Source organism: Oncorhynchus gorbuscha, linkage group LG19 (assembly GCF_021184085.1).
Source record: "Oncorhynchus gorbuscha isolate QuinsamMale2020 ecotype Even-year linkage group LG19, OgorEven_v1.0, whole genome shotgun sequence".
NCBI lineage: Eukaryota > Metazoa > Chordata > Actinopteri > Salmoniformes > Salmonidae > Oncorhynchus > Oncorhynchus gorbuscha.
Genome location: NC_060191.1, coordinates 57,788,598 through 57,816,243, shown reverse-complemented (window position 1 = coordinate 57,816,243; position 27,646 = coordinate 57,788,598). Strand labels below are relative to the sequence as shown.

Genomic DNA, 27,646 nt, shown 5'->3' with positions numbered 1-27,646 from the left:
CGGACGACGCTGGGCCAATTGTGCGTCGCCCTATGGGGACTCCTGGATGATGGCCTTCGAGACAGAGTTACTCTGTCCAGTGTCTGTGTTCTTTTGACCGTCTTAAGCTTAGCTTTTTATTGGCCAGTCTGAGAAATGGCTTTTTCTTTGCAACTCTGCCTCGAAGGCCAGCATCCAGGAGTCACCTCTTCACTGTTGACGTTGAGACTGCTGTTTTGCGGGGACTATTTAATGAAGCTGCCAGTTGAGGACTTTAGTGAGGTGCTTGTTTCTTAAACTAGACACTCTAAAGTACTTGTCCTCTAGTTCTGTTGTGCACCGGGGCCTCCCACTCCCCTTTATGGTTAAAGCCAGTTTGCGGTGTTCTACAAAGGGAGTAGTACACAGTGTTGTGTGAGATTTTCAGTTTCTTGGCAATTTCTTGCATGGAATAGCCTTCATTTCTCAGAACAAGAACAGACTGAAGAGTTTCAGAAGAAAGTTATTTGTTTCTGGCCATTTTGAGCCTGTAATCAAACCTACAAATGCTGATGCTCCAGATACGCAACTAGTCTAAAGGCCAGTTTTATTGCTTCTTTAATCAGAAAAACATTTTACATAATTGCAAAAGGGTTTTCTAATGATCAATTAGCCTTTTAAAATGATAAACTTGGATTAGCTAACACAACGCTCAATTGGAACACAGGAGTGATGGTTGCTGATAATGGAACTCTGTACGCCTATGTAGATATTCCATTAAAAAATGTGTTTCCAGCTACAATAGTCAATAACAACATTAACAATGTCTACACTATATTTCTGATCAATTTGATGTTACTTTAAATGGACAAAAAAAAAGCTTTTCTTAAAAATAAAAAAAAGGAAATTTCTACGTGACTCCAAACTTTTGAGCAATAGTGTACATGAAAAGAGAAATGTGGGCTTGATATTGTTGCCGTGTGAAAGGAAGGAGACCAACGCTGTAGTGGTGACCACAGTCCATGGTCAACAATTCAACTGAAAACACTGAAACAACCACCGCTTGTCTTTGACACTATGCCCTAGACCTTGCTGTGTTTGAATCTTTTTTTAACTGCATCTTATTTCTGCTGACAGTTTTAACCCAAAAGCACAAATACAGAAAACAAACACGACTGTATAATTGAACAGAATGAGTGATAGCGACAACTGAAACACTTCCCATGTAACAGGATTCAGCAGCAAGGCGGCCAACTACTTTCACGCCATCTCTACAGGAGTTATAGGCAGCTATTTATTTAACAGAAACTGCCCAAGAGCACAGCATTCAGTACTGTCTGTAACAAACTATATGACAAAGACAACTATCCCAGAGTGCATAGTAAAATGAAATATGTACATCTTTGTATTGAAACATCCAGTGCTCAAATCACAAACCACTCTTCTTCCATCACTGCAGACTTTGCTCTGTTAAAACAAACAGGGTGTCATTTGTCATCAGACCTCAGTTTCACAGCTCTCACTTCCTGTCAAGTGAGGCAAGCTAAGGTTCTGTATTCTACCAGGCTGTGGCCTCGCAGCCTTCTACAGCGGTTGCTTTCTGGGCTTCATGTACACTAAACTATGGGGACCTCTCCCAACTGAGACACCCCAACTCATACAGGGTTTCTGATTTTTGTGAACGGCCAGGATTCGAGGGTTACATCCTGTGTAGCCTCAGGTGAGTACAACCAACTTTAGGGTGGGTGATGTAAATATAAATGGGTTATTGCAGGATCTGTGGCTCGAATGAGGACATGTGTAATATGCCAGAGAATGTGCAAGCAGTTGTGAACAAAAGGCTTTTAAATACAGAGTTGTTTGTGGGATGTGGGAGTTTTAAATGGTAAGTAGGGGGGGGGGAAGCACATTATACAAGCACTATCACTAATGTAAGCTAATCAATACTGATTGGACAAAGACATCCTGATGTGAAACATTATAAGCCATTCATTCTTAGAAATGTAGATACAGTAATGACAGTTGCTTTTCTTCTTTTCATCCATCAGTCATCAGGACACAGCAGAATTCAGATGTTAACAGGAAACAGCAATGGAGGGAAAGCGTCTTGTTATTGTGTCGTTTCTGTGGATGCTGCCACGGGGACTGAATTGCACAGTGACACTTCAACCTAACCTCCACTCTACCAACTTTAGAAGCAGTGAGGTTACTGCAACTTCGGACAATAAAGTTTCACCCTTAGAAATGGCTCAAGAGCCCCTCAACAACGCACCGGATGAAGGACAACATAGCACTGTAGCATCTTCAGTTGAGTTGAAGCTCACAGTGAAAAGTGAACCACAGACTTCAGACCAGGTGTCGACCAGAAACATTCTCAGCCACGATCGGCCTTCAATGCAGCCTTTGCGTATGAGCACAAAGAGAAACTCCCAGTCACCTCAGGACCGCCAAACAACCAGATATAAAAACAAGTCTACGGTGGAGATCACAGCAGATGGAGCCCGGGAAACTTCGCTCGCTATGTGGAATCAACCTCTGGTAAGGCAAGTTACACCCTCCGGCAAGGACGAAGTTAGTCCAACAGCATCACCTAGACCTTCTGAGTTGTCCACTCAAACAACCTCACCGACACCAAATCAACCAACAGAGATCCAAACGGGGCCTATTCCGTCCAATTCTCCAATATCGCAGTCCAACGACTCCACAGACAGGAACCGACCCACGCCAAAAATTGTTGGATTTGGAGTGACACCGACTAGAGCGGAATATACTTTGAACACAGGTGGAGAGGCTCAACTATCCAGCACCGCCTCCCAGGCTCCAGTCACAAGCAGGAGATCAACCCCTTCACACCCCACTGAAATAGGTCCAACAGTCCCATCTGAGCTGCCTAGTACTGCCACTTCCCCCACCACCCTACCTCCATCTACAACCATGACCAAATCTTCAACCCACGTCTCCACTCCATGGACGTCGACCAAGCCTGCCAAGACCCTTGCCACCACTGAAGCCTTTGTTACTTCTAGTGTTGACGTTACCAGCAGCAAGGGTCAATCCACACCAATGGTCCCCACTAAAAAAGAAGTTGCCACTGCCACCACCACCACGGCAAAAAAGAAACCAAAGCCTCCGACATAAACTGCAAACAAAGACAAGCGAAAAAAGACGGGGAACCATGGTACAGCGGCTGTACTGATTGGTGGGACGCTGTTCATGATGCTGGTGGGTTTCGGGGTCATCTTCGTGAGGAAGCAAAGACAACAGAGGATCCAGCTGCAGAATACAGCCTGGGCAGGCCCCTCTCCGTTTCTGGACGGTGGAGTCCAGTCTCAACAGGATTATGACGATAGTGGTGATGTCCATCTGAGGGGCTCCAATGGAATCTTCTTCTCTGGCTTCCTGTCTCAGCAACTCTCCAAGAGGTTCTCTTTGATCCAGGATACTGACCAGGAATACCAGATGGGTGAGATTCCGTCAGGAAGTACATTCGGAAGAGAGACGGTTTCAGATTGTTAAACCGTGCAACGGGACTGCCGTGTGAAACAAAGAAAATACTGAGGAGGTACAACTTCCAGACAACTCCTCATCTCCTCCGCCACCGACATCTTCAGAGACCACTGCCACAGCACCCACCCATGACCATCAGCCTCCTTCCTCCTTGCAGGATGTTGATCTGGGGCCAGACAATGCTCCCAATCACTCTTCCTCTCCCTCTCATACGCCACCAGATATCCCAGAAGCTGTTCCTCCACCACTGTTGGGTGTTCACCTGCGTCCCCCCTCAGACCAGGCCAGCCCCCCTCCACCAGAGAGCACATATTTCTCCCATCCCCCCGGACCCGCCTTTACCCATCTCCAAGCAGTGACAGATAGCAACACACAGGAAACCCAATCTCCTCCCCCACCACCCAACAAAGGAAACCACTAACCAAAAAACTAAACTGATGCTTATCAGTGTTTTCCTTCCTCTATCTATACCTCTATCTGATGAAACATTGCATGAAATGGATCTTCAACTAGGCTTATAGCCATAGTTTGATTGTGAAAACCAAGCTAACCCTCCCCCTATTTAACAGGATAACTGACATTGGCCACAATAATCAGCTTTTTCCCCTATGATCTTTCTTTGGTATGAAGGCAACCAAACGTACACTCAGAAAGCTTTCCCAAATGTTTTGATTCAAGATGTGGATACTTTTCAGATACATTTGAATTCCGCCTGACAAATCTGTAGCAGTGATAATTATTTAATGCTTCAATAATTGCTTTTCTCCAGTGTACTTTTTGGAGAGAATCACACAGGATGTAAAGGCCTAAATATCAGCATCATACCCAGTGGTGAGATAATTCAGAGAAGGATGCACTGCTGAAGTAATGTAATTGTAATATTTTGTGTGTGTGTGTGTGTGTGTGTGTGTGTGTGTGTGTGTGTGTGTGTGTGTGTGTGTGTGTGTGTGTGTGTGTGTGTGTGTGTGTGTGTGTGTGTGTGTGTGTGTGTGTGTGTGTGTGTGTGTGTGTGTGTGTGTGTGTGTGTGTGTGTGTGTGTGTGTGTGTGTGTGTGTGTGTGGCAAGTGAACATTCTCAGAGCATAAGTCAAGTCAATGAAAACAATCTACCCAGGCTGAAACATTCACGGTGAAAGAAGAAGTACTAAAAATAAATTAAACGAAAGGGTGAATTATATAATTAAACTGAGGAACAATAGATAGAATGAATGTGAGAAAGAGTGAGCAGGGAGTTAGTCTCTCAGTGGGGCTGGCCCAACACTGTTAGTCAGTGCCTTACTGCAGTGTTGCAGTTGCTCCCAGTGTACTTCAGAGCTGTGCAGCAGTACACTAACAGTAAAGAGAGACAGAAAGAGGGAAATGTCAGACACACAAAAAATGCCTCAATGTCTCATTGTTAGGAATTTTATGAATAATGACTAAACAATATCTACATTTAAATAGAACTATAACTAATTAAACTCTACCCTGTTTTACAATATCTGATTAAATAATGTTAGTTCCTAAGAAAGAGGTTATGTAGCATGGATAAGTGGTAATTGGAAATGATAACTATTGTGTAGGAAGGAATGTGTGTGTGTGTCTTAAGTAAGCAAAGAGGGTCATTAACCTATGTTTGAACCGACTCAACTATAACTCTGTGGCGATCACTCTGTGGCGGTTTTCCGTATCTGGAACTGTCTGCTAAAGTGGTAATAAATTATGGTGAGACAATCCAGATATATTGTGTATCATGTATGTGCGCTAGAGAGTTGTAATGAACTTTTGAACCTGCTTTGTCCTGGTCGAGAGGGGGAAGGACATTTTAAAACCTATGACGTCATATGTGAAATATAAGCTGTTGTACATGGTTCTCGGGGCAGCGCGCTCTCGAGAATAAATGCTATTGGCTAATTTTGATAGACTGGTCTCTGTCTATTTTATGCAAATAAGGATCTTACAAATTCTTAGAACCAAGACAGAGTGATTTTAATTGAATTGGTTAATGAACACATATAGGAATTATTCAATTCCTTTGACACTCATCTGAAGAGAAACCACAGAAACAAGATGGGAGACGGAAAGCAACCACCACACCCAATCACCTACACATACTTGTCAACAAATTAGATGTTAAATGCTCGTTGTTCATCAATCACGTATTTATGCAATAAATCCAATTATGGTAAATACTGGTGTGAATTTGTGTACTACATTAGCCTTATACAGTGAGGCAGACTACAGGCTCAATGGTTAGCGCCAGGCTATAATTCATTCTGCTGGGTGGTGATTGAGGAAAGAGCATCATCTGCCTACACCACAAGCCAATCCCCCACTCCACCCGCCCCTGCTGCTCAGATGCCAGCCACGGCACCTGCTTCATCCCTCCCTATAAAGAGCGCTGCCTGGAAGATACAGCCATCATAAATCCATTACCTCTCACCATCCCCCACTACTCAAATTCACAACTTCTTCCAGGCATATTTTCCAGCTGAGTACTAAAAGGCAATGTTCAATGTTTCTATTGAAAAATGATTGTAGAACTCCCTGTGTTGATACTGCCACAGACATGAAAGAAACACAAGAGAAGTAGAGAGGAAGCAGCATGAGGAGTAGCTAAACTTGAGAATAATTGCAATCCTGTTTCATTCTAACTCTTTACACATCTGCAGTTCCAAGTCTGATGTAGATTTCAAACCACCAACTCAGTCTGTCATATCAGGCCTGTCGGGGTCAATCTTAATCTCCAACACAAACAGATGCCATGTTCATCTCAACACAGTCGGTTCAATTTGCAACAAACAGAATCCATGCCATGTTGATCTCAACACAGGTCAATTCGCTCTACTATCATGATAAGCTATTGTAAGAGTATGACTATACATATTTTCTGTGCTCATCATTCTAAAACAATTGCATGTGCTGTGACTACCGTTGGTTTTCACACAGGTAGATTGCAAGGTGGGAAACCTGTGAAAACATATTTTCCCTCGTACAAACACTTGTGCTTCGTGTATGCAATTCTCTTGATGCTTCAACTTATTAATTAACAAAGCTTTCAACATGACAAATTTACAGAAATCAGATAGTAATTTTCAATGATCCCATCTAATAATCTGAGATGAATAGCCCACATTAGTTTGATATCACAGACTCTCACAACGTATTGGTTGAACATACGGAACAAACACAGCCGATTGGAGTAGCTATGCAGTTTCACACTTTGGATTGGTCTGGTGTTGCCATGCTAGCACCATGCACTATACTATGGAGGGTATTTCTTACTGCGTTTCATTTGCTGAAATTTTTCTGGAGAATTGTGAATGGTGCTTGCTGCCAGCAATTCATGCTGGCTTGTCGCTGACTGATATTGCCAGCAGCAGCAGGGCGGCCTGCTTCGGCAGAAGTGCAGAATTAAATATTCACTGCTTGCTTACGGCTAGTTGCAGAACAGAGCAGTTCTGTGGTGCTTCGTGTATATTTCCACGAGAGAAGCCCCAAACCTATTACAGAGGACAGTTTCATTGGCCAGACACAATCTGCCAAACTATTAAAGAATGAGACCGACCGACCGACCGACCGACCAAACAAACAGGGAAAGGCATGTGGGCACAAAATTGACTTCATGAAATGCTGATTTAAAAACATAATTAGAATCTAAATCTCCAGTGGCACCCCCAAATCACTCCACTCAAAATGAAGTAATCAAATCACAGCACACACACCCACTAAAAACTAGGATGAGACAACTGTACCGTTAAGACAAAAGCAGTGCTAATTCGCTGCTGAGGGCTGTGGAGGCAGCCAGTCGTTGCAGGTCCCAGATGTGATGTTAGATGCAGGGCATTAGGCCCCTTTCACTTTTTCCACAGTTAAGTTACAGCCTTACTCTAAAATAGGACAACAAGCACACAGCCAAGACAATGCACGAGTGGCTTCAGGCCCAGCCAGAGCCCGGACTTGAACCTGATCAAAGAGTCTCTGGAGAGACCTGAAAATATCTGTGCAGCGACACTCCCTATCCAACCAGAGCTTAAAAGGATCTGCAGAGAAGAATGGGAGAAACTTCCCAAATACAGGTGTGCCAAGCTTGTAGCGTCATACCCAAGAAGACGAGGCTGTAATTTCTGCCAAAGGTGCTTCAACAAAGTGCTGAGTAAAAGGTCTGAATACTTATGTAAACGTGATATTTTACATTTGCAAACATTTCTAAAAAACATTTTTTTATCATTATGGGGCGGAATTCAATCCATTTTAGAATAAGGCTGTAACGTAACAAAATGTGGTAAAAGTCAAGGGGTCTGAATACTTTCCAAATGCACTGTTTGTGTATGAAAAAGAGCGAGGAGAAGTCACCACAGCCCCCCCCCCCTGCCTCATTAGCAGCAGAGGGGGCCGGCACTGTGCTGCAATCCTCCATTCCTCTCCCCATCCCTGCCTCATTAGCAGCAGAGGGGGCCGGCACTGTGCTGCAATCCTCCATTCCTCTCCCCACCCCTGCCTCATTAGCAGCAGAGGGGGCCAGCACTGTGCTGCAATCCTCCATTCCTCTCCCCACCCCTGCCTCATTAGCAGCAGAGGGGGCCGGCACTGTGCTGCAATCCTCCATTCCTCTCCCCACCCCTGCCTCATTAGCAGCAGAGGGGCCGGCACTGTGCTGCAATCCTCCATTCCTCTCCCCACCCCTGCCTCATTAGCAGCAGAGGGGGCCGGCACTGTGCTGCAATCCTCCATTCCTCTCCCCACCCCTGCCTCATTAGCAGCAGAGGGGGCCGGCACTGTGCTGCAATCTCCATTCCTCTCCCCACCCCTGTCTCATTAGCAGCAGAGGGGGCCGGCACTGTGCTGCAATCCTCCATTCCTCTCCCCACCCCTGTCTCATTAGCAGCAGAGGGGGCCGGCACTGTGCTGCAATCCTCCATTCCTCTCCCCCTCCCTCACTTGTTCTTCCTCCTCTCTCTCCCCCTTTCAGACTGCTCTTTCCTTGAGCACAGTGCTGCATCAAGAGCCTGCAGAGGAGCGGAGGAGACTGACTGGCGCTATCAAGGGCACCCTGCTCTGGCACGCCAGGAGGACGCCATAACCAAGAAGAGGGTATTGAGACAGAATGAGAGAGCCTGCCCACCACTGACCAGTGCCAACACAGCACTAGAGAGAGAGAGAGAGAGAGAGAGAGAGAGAGAGAGAGAGAGAAAGACAGAGAGAGAGAGAGAGAGAGAGAGAGAGAGAGAGAGAGAGAGAGAGAGAGAGAGAGAGAGAGAGAGAGAGAGAGAGAGGAAGAGGGGAGAGAGAGAGAGAGAGAGAGAGAGAAGGAAGAGGGGAGAGAGAGAGAGAGAGAGAGAGAGAGAGAGAGAGAGAGAGAGAGTGTAAGAGGGGGGAGATAGAGGGAAGAGCGGTCCACCTTCACCAGAGAAGGAAGAAAAGCAAGGGAGAAAATAGAAAGCAAGTGTACAAGTGAGGAAGATATTGAAAGAAATTTAAAATACCCCAAAAGAGAGCCAGCGCAAAAACAGAGTAGAAATAGAAAGGATGCAAGAATATTGACAACTAACACCCCCCAGATTTGACTTGACAATCACCCTCTCCACTCCGCTGCTCAGAAAAAAAACAAGGGGGGAGCGAGTGAGAGGGCTGGCCGAGGGAAGGAGGAAGAAAAGAGCGAGATGACGGACTGAAGCAATGGAGAGGATAAGGTGAGTGACTAATGGCATGGAGAGAGAAACGTTAGGAGAGACGGGTGTACATGCTAAGACATGCGCACATGACAGGACACAGTGCTTCACAGAGCAGTGATGTATTTGATTCTGTACCACATTAGCTCAGTGGACTGCAGCAGGGTGATTTGTTGATGTCAGTCTACTGCTTCTCATTAGAGACTTACTATATGCTTCTCTCTCTCAATTTGGTATGTTACTATTGCAACTATTGTTATACAGGTTAAATGCAACCTCAGACTAACTTGTAGTATGCCATGACCTGAACAAGTTTCTAGAGAGAGCTCAGCTTATTATGTAATGCTATTAACCTGCGACACATGTGTTTGGCAAGCTCTTCTTAACACACACACACACACACACACACACACACACACACACACACACACACACACACACACACACACACACACACACACACACACACACACACACACACACACACACACACACACACACACACACACACACACACCCCAGATAACCAGTCATTTGTGCCAGAGATGACAGGACACAACACAACTGTTTGTGTGCGTGCGTATGGGATCAAGAGTGTGTGTGTTTGCCGCCCTAACTGAATTCAACCGGCTCTAACTGCAGTATTTCCGAGCTCCTTCCTGCTGGCAAGGCATCAAGCTTAACGGCACACAGACTGACTGGGACCCTTGTAAACTGCATCAAAGCTATTAGATATATCAGTCTGACCCTCAACGAGGACAGTTAGCATATAGCCTGGCGATACAATGATATACTGTTATAAATGTCAGAGGGTGTTAATGATGTGAATGGGAACGATAGGGAGGAGAGGGGTATGGGAAGGGAGAGGGCTCTGGTTTAAGTAAGGTCCAATCTACCCAGCTGGTTCCCAGTCATGACTTTCTAACAGGATGGATTGTTCTGTGGGCAGCAGAACCAGTGTGTTTTACTACTGTGTCCAGGTGTTTAATACTGCCTCTCTCCCATCTGGGAGGCTGTTGCTATGCATCAAAGGCTATCTCAAAACAGCAGCAGCTCCAGACAAGGTATTAAATCAATTCTACAGAGATTCCACTGGGGGGAAACTAGGCAGGTTATGAATAAGGGTGATAATGTAGCTAAAACTCCACCAACTACCGTTGTCTAGCAATCTATGTTTGAAAACTAGCATGCTGGCAGATACCCATAGACCTCCAGTCTTCACGCTATTGCTAGACAGCATTGGCTCTCAAAACTACCTCTAACTTCCTTCATACTGGACATAAAAATGGTATCCAAAAATGGTATCCACTAGTTTAATTGACTTTAGTAGGGCTGTCCCCGACAAAAAAAAATATTGGTCGACCAATCGATTGGACGTCATTTTAAAACGTGTATTTTTTCATATATAGACACACACTATGTTTGAATAAATTAAACTATATGTAGGCTACTGAGCTTGTCTGATGCTTTAAGCACTGCGATTTAAAATTAAGACACAAATTACAAGAGGGAGCCAGAGATCAATAGAGCCTAACCGGACAACAAAAACCTGTTCCCGACCCACCTGCCACTGCTGCTGGCCGTAGCAGATTCTGGGGTTATGCTCCATCAGTTGCCAGGCTACACTAGTGGTCGGCAACCTTTTCCATTTGAAGTGCTAAGTTACCTTACCATTTCTACTGATCTGCGTGCCAGTTTTCACATGCACATTTTCATGGAACAGTTTCATTTAATTTATAATAAAGTCATCTCAAAATCAATTTAATGTGGTTAATCAGAATACTATCTAAATGAAAATGATACAAATCTAAAAGTAACTTCTATTACCATTGCCAATATGTAAAAATAACCTACATAAAAGACATCACATTGAAGCCTGCAGGTAGAAAATATCCCGATAAGAATAAATATCCTATAAATCACATTGGCTATGCATGGCCTGTTTGCAAGGAACTTGAAACATTGTATCAACTATTAATAGCCTGTTGTATTTGTGCAACGGATAAGAAGCAATCAGGTAGGCCTATTTTATGACGTGTCCACCGGATAGAGCATGACATTTCTTTCCCCTTTCACGCGAGTGGTTATAGAAAGAGAGAGAGCTGGAAAGATTTTTCAAATAGGCTACATTGAGGAACTATTGTCATTCTCAATGGGATGTAAAAACAGACTTTGTTTACTTGCTGTTTGAGGTGAAGAAAAATGACTTTGAGAAGCTACACAGTGTTGGTGTGTTAAGACAATCAGAAATAGCATCAGATCCCCAAAACGGGCACACTTAACCTACATACATCTGCGTTCAGGCCAGGTAGCCTAGGTATACTTCTATGCATGTCCTTACTCAACATTGACAGAAGCACTCCAAACAAAAGACAATGAATAAATTCACAACTCATAAATGAAATAAACACAAACTTGTGGCCTAGGCTGTGCGCTCTGCAAACAACATGTCCAATCCTACAATACAACGGTAAGACTGGAATAGTAATATATTAAATGCATTAACAGAAATGATTGTATCCAAACAAACATTGTAGATTCAAAATTAACGGTAAATGTACTACTGGTGATACTGGTGTGCCAACCCCATGTCCTCAGCAATGGATTGGTCCACTGAGACAGGCCTCTACAATGGATTGGTCCACTGAGACAGGCGTGAATCAGATAGTTGTCTCCTGTGCATTCATTATTATTATTATTTATTTATTTTGTAATATGTGTGCCATAATTTAAAATATATTTGCGACTGCTCGACTAAAAAAAAACCTTCGTCGACCAACAGCCTATCAACCATACAATCGACTAAATTATGTAAGCCCTAGACTCTAGGGAAGTAGATAAAGGGCCTCAACGCCAAAATTCCGATATATCCCTTTAAGCTCCTGGTAATTGCAGCTTGGAAAAGATAGCAGGGATTGGATTTAAGTGAGCTATTGCTAACCAATATTTAAATGCTAATGATGTCGGTAGCTAATTTAACTGTTAGTATTATTATTCTGCAGATGTGTGTGAATGAGTGATGGTTTTGACGAAGATCCATACTGCCCTACCAAGCAAAAAGGAAGTAATTGCTAATTTGGTCAAAAATTAGTTAATCATTTTTCCTACATTAAATACATGCTTAATCATGTGGACAAGTATCCTGCCTCTATTGTGTTTTGGAGAAAATGGGGGTCATGTTAGCAGTAACTGCATAAAGTTACTGTGAAACCAAGGTAAATAAAAGCTATTTTTCTCAGTTCCACACTATGAGCAGTTACCTTTTTGCTTGGTAGGGCAGCATACAGGATCAGAACTGTGCCCTTCCATTTGAGAGTCGATATAAATCGTGGGAGCAAAGAAGTGTTGCAGATCTATGTCCTTGGGTACAGTCCAGTGTCTCCTCTCACTGGGTCTCTCCCTCTCTCAGAGCCTTCATCATGCTCTACCGCACCCCGCTAGCCTGCCTCCTCCTGCTGCTCCTGTCGGGGGTGCTGGGCGGGCTGGTCCTGTCCATCTGCCCCGCCGTGTGCTCCTGCAGCCGGGGCCACCGTGTGGTGGACTGCTCCTCACGGCACCTCTCACAGCTGCCCCCAGGCCTGCAGCACAACATTCGCTTCCTCAACCTCTCACAAAACAGGTAGGAAGACAACTTCTTCCTTATCTTTATCATCTTCCTTCTCATCAGGTTGGATCCTTCCTCTAAACGTCTGGGTTCTGAGATTGAGCAGCAACATGACTTAAAGCCAGACAGAATCAGCAGGGAGGGCATCCTAATAATTACATTCAGTCTTTCTTGCATATTCAGTTGAAGAAACTCTCGCAATTCATGTTTGGTCAGTATGTGGTTTGATTTAAACTAACAATTCCACAGGCATCTTTTATTTATCCCCTGTTGTGTCAAATAGTTGTGATTCTAACATCTGACCTCTCCCCCTCTCTCCGACAGCCTTCGTGGTCTGGAGGGCCAGCTCAGCCACTACGCCCACCTGCGTACCCTGGACCTGTCCTATAATCTCCTGGGTCGCTTCCCCTCCGGCCTGCCCAGGGCCCTGTGGGACATTCGGGCCGCCGGCAACCAACTCCGAGCCCTGGACAAGAACGACACAGCCTACCACTGGAACCTGCGGGTTCTGGACCTGTCAGCCAACGAGCTGGAGAGGGTGGTCTTCATCAACAACACCCTGCCCAGCCTACACGCCCTCAACCTGAGTCACAACCGATTCTGGACGGTGCCCACCAACATGCCTCATAATCTGGAGATGGTGGATTTGTCCCACAACTACCTGGTTCAGATCCTCCTGGGGTCGTTGGACCGGCTGCCCAGGCTGAAGAGGTTCTACCTGCACGCTAATCGTTTCTCCTGGGTGCCGGAGGGGGTGTTTGACCGGTTGGAGGGGCTCGAGTTGTTGACGCTTGGGGATAACCCTTGGGCTTGTGAGGAGGAGGAGAACATCACAAGGCTCTTGCTCTGGGCCGAACATACCCGCGCTGCCGTGTTGGGCTGCCCCTGCTACATTAGGCCAACCTGTGGGCAAGCCCATCTGGCGACTCCAGGAGGGGAGTGGCACTTTGCATCCTACACAGAGCCTCCGCTGGGGGCTGATGCCAGAGAGCTGGGCCGTGGAGGCCTCCCACCGGCTAGGGCTGCAGTCGCCACTTCTGGGTACCTGGCTAAGTCTGCGTTATTGGAGCCTGGGATGCATGGAGACAGGGGGGTGGTCAACGGCTCGGGGGATCAGACACTGTTCGTGTTCACCTCCACTCGCTCGCATGGCCTCTCCACACGCACAAGCACAATGGGGCGTCCGCACTCTGCCACCAAGAAGCCCAACACAGGAAGCACGCGGAGCAGAGGCCACGGTCTACACACACAGATTGTGTGTTCTGCTGTCGCCTTGAACCTTTTAGTCACAGTGACTGCCTTCAAAGCCTCCTAAAGAGACTAGAGCCAATTATTGATGGATTTGAGAGGGCTAACCCTATGTACATTTGACCCAGAATGTTAAAGGGAGTTTTGTTTTAATTTTCAAGAACGTTCGACTGTTACTGCCTAAAAAAAATGAATATAATTGTGTATTCTCTCTCATCTTCCAACAATTTGTGAGTGTAGTTGTGCTGTATGACTATATCTTTCAAACGCACATACAAATCATATCTAGGGCAAATGTATACACATACATGACTAATAATACTATCGGCGTGGAAACATGAATGCTCTACTCCATGTAGTCTATACTGCTTGTGTGTTCTGTTGACAAATGCTGCTGCGTTTGATGCTTTCTATGATATAAACACAGAAACAGAACATTTAGAATGCATTTACTGTGTGGTTTGGATGAGTCAGAGTATGATGTGAGATACCTCATCTTTACACCTTTGCATCAGCTTGGTGAGGGGGGGGGTGTCTAGAAGTACTTAAAACCCTAACATGCATGCACACAAACACCTTGACTCTTTATAAGCTCCTAAAAATAACAGAAAGTTAAAACAAAATGAAACCAAACTATTCTCCTCTGGGCATTGAAATCCTCACACATCATTGACCATTTGGTCAGAAAGTGACCCTCTTTCCACTATTGTAAGGTGCAGACTTCCCCCCACTATACTCCCTACCACACACAAAGACAGAGGTAAAGGGTAGCTCTAAATCTGGTTCACCAGACATCCTGACTCCCTCAGAACAGTGGGCAGCAGCCTGGGGAGGAGGCATAGGGTAGCCCTCCTCTTCAGCTGAGTTGGAACTAAGATGCTATGATAAAAAGCCCCATAAAGCCTGCTGTAATGAGTGAATGGACCTTCCTGGGTCTTCTCCCTTACAGCTTGGAAGTCAGCAGTGGTAAAAATGTAGGAGGACACAATCCCTCTCCCTACCAACGGAAGGCCCAATCTAGATGAGTATCAACTTCAAAAGAACGCTTCCCTGATATTGTGTTGATAAAGTTTGTTTATCAAGCTGGTTTATAATAACAATAATATACATGGACGCCAACATACACTCCTTGGATTGGTCTTACCTGCGAGCAATGTAGTAGAAGAGTGGGTTGCCATTCTTGGAGGTGCCAGCCTGGTAGAAGACGTTGAGGGTCTTCAGGGCTTTGAACTCATCTTTTTCATGGACCTGGTGCCTGGAAATCAGGGACAAACGGAAAATAGAATGCTTCTGAATCAACTACACTCACTAACTGCTAGCATCCGGAGAGTCTTTGAACATTTTACCCACTAACTCTACAGTAGGAGAACAGTTACCTGGTCATAAACTCTTCAAACTTGGAGCTGGTGAGGTTGAGGCTGGACCAGTGTGTGTCGGCCACAGGTTTGTGCTCGGGTGGCCCCAGATAGGCCAGGAGGGTGGCCATCTTGTCAAACGGCCGCCTGCCCACTGCCTTGTGGTCCCTATGGAATGGAAAGAGGGGACAGAGAGACCGCTGTCAGACAAAGAGGGCTATACTGGTAGTGCACATAATAACATGATGACTGGTGACTCATCATGTTACTGACCTGTTGCTAGAGAGGTACTGTCCGATCCTCTCCTGGTTGTTCCACAGCAGCCTGTGGAGGGCCAGAACGTTGCCATCACTGATGAAGGACAGGCTGTGGTTGACTGAGTCACTTGGAGGAGAGTCAGATGCTATGTCCAAGAAGAACCTACAGGACAATACAGATTGCTCAAACAGAACTGGAAATCGATTACAAAAATCTTTAATATTTTAGAAAACGAGTCTAGGTATGTAATTCTCAGCTTCATAACGAAGTCGGGGCTCGGATCAGTTCCTGCTTTTCAAAATACTGAAAGAGCAGTGTGTGCTATTATCCGCTTTCAACGTGAGGCTTTTTTGTCAAAAGCTTTGCTGGTATTAAAATTCTTCTGACTCACCGTCCATGTCAGAAAATATACAGGTTAAGATGTCGTCACAAATCTCCATTGTCGCAAAGAGTTTTTTGTCATCTTCAACCTAGCTTACCGCCTGGCTGCATCAAAGTTGCTTTTCACAAAGTCGTTAAAAGGCCTCATGTGCTCCTCTTTGGTAAACAACACATGGTTGGCAATGCTCTGGAGGATCTGAAGACAGAGACAAAAACACAAAACAGCGCAAATTAACTCAAATAAAAGGTCATAAATAGAATGTATTTTTTACAATTACTTTATCAAACTCATTCGGGTCAAAGCCACTACTGTCGTTTTCACGAGGTGCTTATTTTAGTAAGATGGAAGCTCCCAACCCATACCTTGGACATGAGCTTTAGTCCTCTCTCTACCCTGGGTGGGGGCTTCTCATCCAGGATGCCTGCCTCGTAGGGCGACACGATGGCAGGGTTGATGAAGCGCAGGAACATGGCACTGCCCACCGCCCCTATACTGTCCTGGGGGAAACGCTGGCTCACCACCTAGTGGAAGAGGAGGGTGATGGAGAACAATGGGGAGGGAGGAGAGCAGGAGGGGTGGGAACAGAGTGGGGAGAAGACAAAATAAGAAAAGTTAGATGCGTGTACGACATGACTGAGAAGATCTCACACCACCCTTCTCAAAGCCAACCACAGAACGAGAGAAAGAAAAAGGCGAGAGAAATAAAGGAAGAGTCAAAGTGCAAGAAAGAGGGAGGGAGGGAGGGAGGGAGGGAGGGAGGGAGGAGGGAGGGAGGGAGGGAGGGAGGGAGGGAGGGAGGGAGGGAGGGAGGGAGGGAGGGAGGGAGGGAGGGAGGGAGGGAGGGAGGGAGGGAGGGAGGGAGGGAGCTAAGTACAGAAGTCCAGAGAAGACAGACAGTGCATTCGGAAAGTATTCAAACCCCTTGACTTTTTCCATATTTTGGTACAGCCTTATTCTAAAATGGATTAAATTACAAATGTTCCTCAACTTACACACAATCCCCCTGAATGACAAAGCGAATATATATATAATATTAGAAATATTTGCAAATGTTTTAGTAATAAAAAACAGATCCCTTATTTACATAAGTATTCAGACCCTTTGCTATGAGACTCGAAATTGAGCTCAGGTGCATACTGTTTCCATTAATCATCCTTGAGATGTTTCTACAACTTGGAGTCCATCTGTGGTAAATTCAATTGATTGGACATGATTTAGAAAGGCACACACCTGTCTATATAAGGTCCCACAGTTGACAGTGCATGTCAGAGCAAAAACCAGGCCATGAGGTCGAAGGAATTGTCCGTAGAGCTCAGAGACAGGATTGTGTCGAGGCATAGATCTGGAGAAGGGTACAAAAACATTTCTGCAGCATTGAAGGTCCCAAAGAACACAGTGGCCTCCATCGTTCTTAAATGGAAGAAATTTGGAATCACCAAGACTCTTCCTAAAGCTGGCCGCCCAGCCAAACTGAGCAATTGGGGGAAAAGAGGTGACCAAGAACCTGATGATCACTCTGACAGAGCTCCAGAGTTCCTCTGTGGAGATGGGAAAACCTTCTAGAAGGACAACCATCTCTGCAGCACTGCACCAATCAGGCCTTCATGGTAGAGTGGCCAGATGGAAGCCACTCCTCAGTAAAAGGTACATGACAGCAGCTTGGAATTTGCCAAAAGGCACCTAAAGGACTCTCAGACCATGTAAACAAGATTCTCTGGTCTGATGAAACCATGATTGACCTATTTGGCCTGAATGCCAAGTCTCACATCTGGAGGAAACCTGGCACCATCCCTACGGTGAAGCATGGTGGTGGCAGCATTATGCTGTGGGGATGTTTTTCAGCGGCAAGGACTGGGAGACTAGTCAGGATCGAGGGAAAGATGAACGGTGCAAACTACAGAGAGCTCCTTGATGAAAACCTGCTCCTGAGTGCTCAGGACCTCAGACTGGGGTGAAGGTTCACCTTCCAAAAGGATAATGACCCTAAGCACACAGCCAAAACAACGAAGGAGTGGCTTCAATACAAGTCTCTGAATGTCCTTGAGTGGCCCAGCCAAAGCACGGACTTGAACCCGATCGAACAACTCTAGAGAGACCTGAACGTTTCTGTGCAGCAACACTGCACATCCAACCTGACAGAGCTTGAGAGGATCTGCAGAGAAGAATAGGAGAAACTCACCAAATACAGGTGCGCCAAGCTTGTAGCGTCATACCCAAGAAGACTCAAGGCTGTAATCACTGCCAAAGGTGCTACAACAATGTAAAGAGTCTAAATACTTATGTATTTGTGATATTTCCATAATTTTCTAGAAACCTGTTTTTGCTTTGTCATTATGGGTTATTGTGTGTAAAGCTGTAACCTAAGAAAAGGGGTTACAACAACTTTTGTTATGTAGTGATCATGAAATAGATAAGTTGTGATCTCGACATAACAAGGGAATTATTATTTTTATTCACGTCCTTCTCTCTGGATTACCGGAACTATGACAAGAACATTTTAATTAAAGCTTAGAGGAAAATGAAGCCTTTGGAAAAACAAACAAAATGCCAGCAGCAGAGGACAAAGAGCTTGCTTTTAATGGAACTGACAGTGTTTCAGCAACATCAAATCTCAATCATATCTGTTCATTTACACACCCAGGAGAACTTAGATATGGTCATTTTCATAGTTTTATAAATTCATAGAATGTTAAGGAATGACGTATAGTAAGGCGTTTGGGAAAATTCTATAGCAATATTGAGCGGGAAAGTGGCCGTGCCTTTGAACAATTAATAGACACTGCAGTAAATAAAACCAGATGTATATCTGTCTTGTCCAGGACTGGCGTCTAGGCAGATCAGTGCGCCATAACCAAATCAGAGCTAAGCCATTTGCCACATAGGCCTGCGATCATTAACTTTGAACTGGACTGCGTTTTCAAACAGTAGCAATAGCGCAACTTTGGATCATTAGCGTGCATTTGCCAAAAGCCACAAAATACACCTGAATGGATTTCTGCAAATACCACAAGAATCCTCTTAAATTTGGGAACTTAAGCCTATTGACAACTTTTATACATAGGATGCTGTATACAGCACTTTAACACATTAAAATAAAAGAGAGAAATAATATTTGCCCAGTCTTTGGTGCTGTGCTTGCAGATGTGCTGCGACCCTAATCACAAAGTATTTAACTTCAAATAGGGCTGCATCGCAGTGCTAGCTGTGCCACTAGAGATCTTGGGTCGAGTCTAGGCTGTCACAGCCGACTGGGAGACCCATGGGGCGGCGCACAATTGGCCCAGCATCGTCCGAGTTAGGGGAGGTTTTGGCCGGCAGGGATGTCCTTGTCCCATCACGCTTTAGCGACTCTTATGGCTTGCAGGGTGCATGCACGCTGACGCGGTCGCCAGGTATACTGTGTTTCCTCCGACACATTGGTGTGGCTGGCTTCCAGGTTAAGCGGGTATTGTGTCAAGAAGCAGTGCGGCTTGGTTGGGTTTCAGAGGACGCACGGCTTAAGACCTTCGCCTCTCCTGAGTCCGTACGGGAGTTTCAGCGATGAGACAAGACTAACTACCAATGGCAAAACTACCAATACCACAAAATTGGGGCGAAAACAGGGAAATACAGTGCCTTGCGAAAGTATTCGGCCCCCTTGAACTTTGCGACCTTTTGCCACATTTCAGGCCTCAAACATAAAGATATAAAACTGTATTTGTTTGTGAAGAATCGACAACAAGTGGGACACAATCATCAAGTGGAACGACATTTATTGGATATTTCAAACTTTAACAAATCAAAAACTGAAAAATTGGGCGTGCAAAATTATTCAGCCCCCTTAAGTTAATACTTTGTAGCGCCACCTTTTGCTGCGATTACAGCTGTAAGTCGCTTGGGGTATGTCTCTATCAGTTTTGCACATCGAGAGACTGAAATTTTTTCCCACATATTCTCGATTGGATTTAGGTCTGGACTTTGACTTGGCCATTCTAACACCTGGATATGTTTATTTTTTAACCATTCCATTGTAGATTTTGCTTTATGTTTTGGATCATTGTCTTGTTGGAAGGCAAATCTCCGTCCCAGTCTCAGGTCTTTTGCAGACTCCATCAGGTTTTCTTCCAGAATGGTCCTGTATTTGGCTTCATCCATCTTCCCATCAATTTTAACCATCTTCCCTGTCCCTGCTGAAGAAAAGCAGGCCCAAACCATGATGCTGCCACCACCATGTTTGACAGTGGGGATGTTGTGTTCAGGGTGATGAGCTGTGTTGCTTTTACGCCAAACATAACGTTTTGCATTGTTGCCAAAAAGTTCAATTTTGGTTTCATCTGACCAGAGCACCTTCTTCCACATGGTTGGTGTGTCTCCCAGGTGGCTTGTGGCAAACTTTAAACAACACTTTTTATGGATATCTTTAAGAAATGACTTTCTTCTTGCCACTCTTCCATAAAGGACAGATTTGTGCAATATACGACTGATTGTTGTCCTATGGACAGAGTCTCCCACCTCAGCTGTAGATCTCTGCAGTTCATCCAGAGTGATCATGGGCCTCTTGGCTGCATCTCTGATCAGTCTTCTCCTTGTATGAGCTGAAAGTTTAGAGGGACGGCCAGGTCTTGGTAGATTTGCAGTGGTCTGATACTCCTTCCATTTCAATATAATCGCTTGCACAGTGCTTGGGATGTTTAAAGCTTGGGAAATCTTTTTGTATCCAAATCCGGCTTTAAACTTCTTCACAACAGTATCTCGGACCTGCCTGGTGTGTTCCTTGTTCTTCATGATGCTCTCCGCGCTTTTAACGGACCTCTGAGACTATCACAGTGCAGGTGCATTTATACGGAGACTTGATTACACACAGGTGGATTGTATTTATCATCATTAGTCATTTAGGTCAACATTGGATCATTCAGAGATCCTCACTGAACTTCTGGAGAGAGTTTGCTGCACTGAAAGTAAAGGGGCTGAATAATTTTGCACGCCCAATTTTTCAGTTTTTGATTTGTTAAAAAAGTTTGAAATATCCAATAAATGTCGTTCCACTTCATGATTCTGTCCCACTTGTTATTGATTCTTCACAAAAAAATACAGTTTTATATCTTTATGTTTGAAGCCTGAAATGTGGCAAAAGGTCACAAAGTTCAAGGGGGCCGAATACTTTCGCAAGGCACTGTATATATATATATATTTAAAGTACCTATAGCTCGTAATGTTTAAACGTGTTTTTCATTTTTTTGCACTACATTGATGAAAGAAAGAAAGAGAAAGGTAAGAAAGAAAAGAGAATGCTGGCATCAAACTCACTCCACCGAGGACTGAATATCTGCGGGTTTACAATCCTCCCTTGTACTTTATCGACCATTAAAAACGGATTAGTAAACAACTCCTCTCACCTTGTTGTTTAGGTCCTAACTGAAAGGAAAACTAAAAGCCGCAGACACTAGGCCCGCCATGGATAAAGTTTGACACCCCCGCTGTAACGGAATGCACTGATTTCTTTGCATGGTTAATAGGAAATGGAAGCAACTAAGTTGGCACCTGTATTAGTACAAGGATTTTAAGAGAAGGCTGAACACAGACTTGAATGTGAAACCCGTTTCAAGATGAACAAATTAAGCACTAAATCAAACCATAAAAATAAATCACATTTTTTAAATGCAACAAAAACGTATTTTTGCTTTTGAAAATAAAGTGGCTGAGGAAAAAGTTCTCTGAACTTACTGCTTTTTTGTTTTCCTTTCTGTCTTTAACTGTGGCTTTAGTCAGTAGAGAGTGGCAAGTAGCCTACAGAACAGAGATGAGCACAAACAGGTCACAGCACCACACACACACACACACACACACACACACACACACACACACACACACACACACACACACACACACACACACACACACACACACACACACACACACACACACACACACACACACACACACACACACACACACACACACACACACACACACACACACACACACACGAGAATCTGCAGGCACAGCCCTACTATTGAACAGCATAGCATGTGTCTGTGCAGGTTTTTTTACAGGCAGACTTTAGCACTATGGTAGTAGTATGGGAGAGTATCGAGCAAATGGAGATCGATATGTATAAACTTCACTTTCTGTGAGATTTCGGTTTTGTGTGCCACAAAATAACATTAGTGGTTCCAAAGCACCCTGTGTTCATCTCAATGAGATATCAAAACAGATGATGTGTTACTTTTAGTCAGTGTAGGGAAAATTCTGCCTTCGTGGAATCAGAGAGCAGTAGGGCAGCGGTGTCGGCTCATCAGACATGCAGATGGAAACAGCAGGAAATAGGCTGGGGTAGCGTGTGCCCATACAGAGGTGTTCTTTCATGGAAAAGTTAGGCTTAATAGAGACGGAAGTCTTTGTGTGTGTGTGTGTGTGTGTGTGTGTGTGTGTGTGTGTGTGTGTGTGTGTGTGTGTGTGTGTGTGTGTGTGTGTGTGTGTGTGTGTGTGTGTGTGTGTGTGTGTGTGTGTGTGTGTGTGTGTGTGTGTGTGTGTGTGTGTGTGTGTTTAAGAGGTTGGGTGACTGTGAGCAGGAACACACTAGCTGCTTTGTGGTGTCTTGATGTTGCTGTAGCCAGGTAATTCAACTGCATATGTTCCCCCTTTTCAAACTACCACCATTGAAGGTACATCCCTTATTCTGTTCTGTCACAGTACATGAAGAGAGAACATGTAGGAGAGGGCAGAGTACAGTGGTTCCTCCTTTAAAAGTTACATCATACTTGCGGGCTGCTGCAGCATTCTATGGCACGTTAATTAATTGTCAGCCATATTTTACATTAATGCACGTTAGTGCTATTTTGACCACCAGAGAGCACCTTTGAGAAGCATTTGATTGTCTCCCATATTGGCACTACAAGAGAATTTAAAACCTTTTGTAATAACATAGTACATGGGATTGATTAATACATTTGATTAATATTGTGGTGTTTCTATTCCGAGAAAAACAAGAATGCGGGCACGCGAGAGACAGGGAGGAAGAAGTAGGCTGTCCTTGTTAATAAGAATTTGTTCTTTGACTCCATATGTGTTATTTCATAGTTGTGATGTCTTCACTATTATTCTACAATGTAGAAAATAATTTTTAAAAAGAAAAATCCTGAAATGGGTAGGTATTTCCAAACTTTTGAATGGTACTTGCTTAATTAATTTGATTAATTAATTGCACCAATTTGTAAGTCGCTCTGGATAAGAGCGTCTGCTAAATGACTTAAATGTAATGTAAATGATTAATATTATGGTGTTTCTATTCCAAGAAAAACAAAAAACTATCTGGGTTTCCGTTAGGATGGAATGGAATATATGGCGCTGTACAACGAGTCTGTCAGCAGTACATTACTGGACTATTTAGCTAAAGAATCCCAAAATAAGAATTTGTTCTTAACTGGCTTGCCTAGTATAAAAAAAGGTTACACTAAGAGCATAACATTTATACACCATAATTTTCAAATTCTAGTCTAACCAATACTCAAACGGAGATTGAGTGAAAACAAAAATCTCATTGGTCCACATGCTTGTCTCAGAACAGGGCGAAACGATATGGAAGTCTTATTTCTTCAAAAATCTTACTGCTTTAAATCCTATTGCCTCTAACTTCAATATGCTTTTTCCATAAATAAAGACCTACACCATTTTTAACAGCACATTGCTCAACACCAGTGAGACTCATTTCACCTATGGTAGGCCAACAGTACGTCGACAAATATGTGTTTCAATGAAATGATTCTCTGCCAACATTTACATAGAGATTTAGAGATTGTTTACAATCCTACTTCTATTAGGCTGTTAAGCCTCATATCCTACCTCAGCCAGATATTTTATATAGGTCTAGGCTCCGAAAAAACTCCAATTAAGCCCTCTTGTTATTTGTAAAGTCAAATTAAAAAGATTATTGTTGAAATGAATTGCTCGACTGGTGCAGGTTTTCTCCATCTGTTGGTGTGCAACACTTGCATAACAAGTTAGCTATATTTTCAGCACCAGCCACAGTTCACCTCCATTGATTGCGCTGCAGTTGCCGCCAGTTTTTTAAAATTGATTTAACCTTTATTTAACTAGGCAAGTCAGTTAAGAACAAATTCTTATATACAATGATTGCCTACCCTGGCCAAACCCGGATGACGCTGGGCCAATTGTGCGCCGCCCTATGCCACTCCCAATCACGGTCGGATGAGATACAGCCTGCATTCAAACCAGGGACTGTAGTAATGCCTCTTGCACTGAGATGTACTTGGGAGGCATGACCAGCTCAAGTTGGGGGGTTCACACCTAGCTCGGCTATTAGACAATTTTTTAGTAAAGGTTGAATGGTCTATTGTTCAGCTAATAGCCCATCCTAGAAACATTGTTTGCAGAATTCACAGCCTGCTACACTTATGAAAAACTAATAATACTTGTTCCCCTTTCCACTTGTTAAAGATTCCAATAGATAGTGTTTTTAGCCACAATCGGCCCCAACCCCAATTAATACATAAGGGTACAGTCGATAGCATGTTAGATTTCGGGCTCTCCTTCACTGCAGCCAACATGATTAAAACATTTTAAACGTGTTAACCCTCTCAAGGCTGCCGGCCCAGACAGCATCCCAAGCCGCGTCCTCAGAGCATGCGCAGACCAGCTGGCTGGTGTGTTTACAGACATATTCAATCAATCCTTATCCCAGTCTGCTGTTACCACATGCTTCGAGAGGGCCATCATTGTTCCTGTTCCCAAGAAAGGGAAGGTAACTGAGCTAAACGACTATTGCTACGTAGTACTCACTAGTCAAGGATCATATCACCTCCACCCTACCTGACACCCTAGACCCACTCCAATTTGTTTACCGCCCCAATAGGTCCACAGACGATGCAATCGCCATCACACTGCCCTAACCCATCTGGACAAGAGGAATACCAATGTAAGAATACACCTACACCACCCAGGAAGGCCATCAAGGACAACAACCACCCGAGCCACTGCCTGTTGACCCAGCTATCATCCAGAAGGCAAGGTCAGTACAGGTGCATCAAAGCTGGGACAGAGAGACTGAAAGACAGCTTCTATCTCAAGGCCATCAGACTGTTAAACAGCCACCACTAACATTGAGTGGCTGCTGCCAACACACGGACTGAAATCTATAGCCACTTTAATAATAAAAAATTGGATGGAATAAATGTATCACTAGTCACTAGGGATGATTTCAAGTTTTCATATCAATCGGTAATTGGCATTTTTGGACCCTGATCATGTCCGATTACATTGCACTCCAGGAGGAGACTGCGTGGCAGGCTGACAACCTGTTATGCGAGTGCAGCAAGGAGCCATGGTAAGGTGCTAGCATTAAACGCATCTTATAAAAAACAATCAATCTTAACATAATCAGTGGTTAACTACACATGGTTGATGATATTACTAGTTTATCTAGCTTGTCCTGCTTTGCATATAATCGATGCGGTGCCTGTTAATTTATCATTGAATCATAGCCTACTTCACCAAACGGGTGATTTAACAAGCGCATTTGCGAAAAAAGCACTGTCGTTGCACCAATGTGTACCTAACCATAAACATCAAACCTTTTCTTAAAATCAATACACAAGTATATATTTTTAAAACCTGCATATTTAGTTAATATTGCCTGCTAACATACATTTATTTTAACTAGAGAAATTGTGTCACTTCTCTTGCGTTCTGTGCAACAGAATCAGGGTATATGCAGCAGTTTGGGCTGCCTGGCTCATTGCGAACTGTGAAGACTATTTCTTCCTAACAAAGACAGCCAACTTCGCCAAACGGGAGATGATTTAACAAAAGAGCATTTGCGAAAAAAGCATAATCGTTGCACGAATGTACTTAACCATAAACATCCACGCCCTTCTTAAAATCAATACACAGAAGTACATATTTTTTAAACCTGCATATTTAGTTAAAAGAAATTCATGTTAGCAGGCAATATTAAACTAAGGAAATTGTGTCACCTCTCTTGCGTTCATTGCACGCAGAGTCAGGGTATATGGAACAGTTTGTGCTGCCTGGCTCATTGCAAACTTATTTGTCAGAATTTTACGTAATTATGACATAACATTGAGGTTGTGCAATGTAACAGGAATATTTAGACTTATGGATGCCACCCGTTCGATAAAATATGGAACGGTTTTGTATTTCACTGAAAGAATAAACGTTTTATTTTTTAAATTATAGTTTCCGGATTTGACCATATTAATGACCTAAGGCTCGTATTTCTGTGATTATTATGTTATAATTAAGTCCATGATTTGATATAGCAGTCTGACTGAGCGGTGGTAGGCAGCAGCAGGCAGGTAAGCATTCATTCAAACAACACTTTTGTGCGTTTTCCAGCAGCTCTTCACTGTGCTTCAAGCATTGCGCTGTTTATGACTTCAAGTCTATCAACTCCCGAGATTAGGCTGGTGTAACCATTGTGAAATGGCTAGCTAGCTAGCGGGGTGCGTGCTAATAGCATTTCAAACATCACTCGCTCTGAGACTTGGAGTAGTTGTTCCCCTTGCTCTGCAAGGACCGCAGCTTTTGTGGAGCGATGGGTAACGCTGCTTCGAGGGTGGCTGTTATCGATGTGTTCCTGGTTCGAGCCCAGGAGCCCTGATTCAGGAGCTCCTGGTTCGAGCCCAGGAGGGGGATGGAAGCTATACTGTTACACTGGCAATACTAAAGTGCCTATAAGAACATCCAATAGTCAAAGATATATGAAATACAAATGGTATAGAGATAAATAGTCCTATAATTCCTATAATAACCTCAACCTAAAACTTCTTACCTGGGAATATTGAAGACTCATGTTAAAAGGAACCACCAGCTTTCAAATGTTCTCATGTTCTGAGCAAGGAACTTAAACGTGAGCTTTTTTACATGGCACAAATTGCAGTTTTACTTTCTTCTCCAACAATTTGTTTTTGCATTATTTAAACCAAATTGATTTGATTGATGTATTTTATTAAGTTAAAATAAAAGTGTCCATTCAGTATTTTTGTAATTGTCATTATTACAAATAAATAAATAAAATAACTTTTTTTAAATATATATTTTTTAAATTGTCCGATTAATCGGTATCGACCTTTTTTTGCCCCTCCAATAATCGGTATCGGAGTTGAAAAATCATAAAATCGGTGGACCTCCACTAGTCACTTCAGAAAATGGCACTTTATATAATGTTTACATACCCTACATTACTCAGCTCATTTGTATATACTGTACTCTATACCATCTACTTCATCTTGCCTATGCCGCACGGCCATCGCGCATCCATATATTTATATGTACATATTCTTAATCATTCCTTTACACTTGTGTGTATAAGGTAGTTGTGAAATTGTTAGATTACTTGTTAATTATTCCTGCATGGTCGGAACTAGAACCACAAGCATTTCGCTACACTCGCATTAACATCTAACCTTGTGTATGTGACCAATAAAATTTGATTTGAGAATGTTGAGGGTTCGAAACCTGCTTCCTGTTTGTTTCATTACATTATTATGCCGGTCTCAGAGCAAATAGCCTGGATTGTTACACCCATCTCGTTCCTCACCCTCTTCCACACGTCATTCTCCGCCCAAGTGGCTCGCATGTGGGCGTGCTGGCAGGATGTGGCAGCACCTTCGGTTGTGCGTCAAGAATTTAGCATAGCAAGTTTGTATGAAGGTCTGATAACTCAC

General features: G+C 43.8%; 2 protein-coding genes across 7 annotated transcripts in view; one reads left to right on the top strand and one right to left on the bottom strand.

The window, feature by feature from the left end:
- Positions 1–27,646, bottom strand: part of nf1a (neurofibromin 1a) — a 117,021-nt gene that overhangs the window by 44,703 nt on the left and 44,672 nt on the right. For 3 of the 6 annotated variants that reach the window (XR_006833559.1, XM_046313983.1, XM_046313984.1), the window contains exons 29-34: positions 21,666–21,728; positions 16,325–16,483; positions 16,060–16,157; positions 15,596–15,742; positions 15,344–15,490; positions 15,112–15,222 (exon numbers count right to left, since the gene is read on the bottom strand). Coding sequence is in view for 5 of the 6 variants with exons in the window: in XM_046313983.1 (XP_046169939.1) it covers positions 15,112–15,222; positions 15,344–15,490; positions 15,596–15,742; positions 16,060–16,157; positions 16,325–16,483; positions 21,666–21,728 (725 nt within the window). In the remaining variant the exon portion in view is untranslated. Of the gene's footprint in view, positions 1–10,800; positions 12,694–15,111; positions 15,223–15,343; positions 15,491–15,595; positions 15,743–16,059; positions 16,158–16,324; positions 16,484–21,665; positions 21,729–27,646 lie in introns of those variants that run through there. The other 3 variants (XM_046313985.1, XM_046313987.1, XM_046313986.1) reach the window with 2 other exon arrangements.
- On the top strand, positions 1,506–5,618 carry LOC124005071 (uncharacterized protein PB18E9.04c-like). Its single transcript, XM_046313988.1, has 2 exons — positions 1,506–1,678; positions 2,007–5,618. The coding sequence occupies exon 2, from the start codon at positions 2,050–2,052 to the stop codon at positions 3,094–3,096; it is 1,047 nt and encodes a 348-aa protein (XP_046169944.1). The 5' UTR covers positions 1,506–1,678; positions 2,007–2,049; the 3' UTR covers positions 3,097–5,618.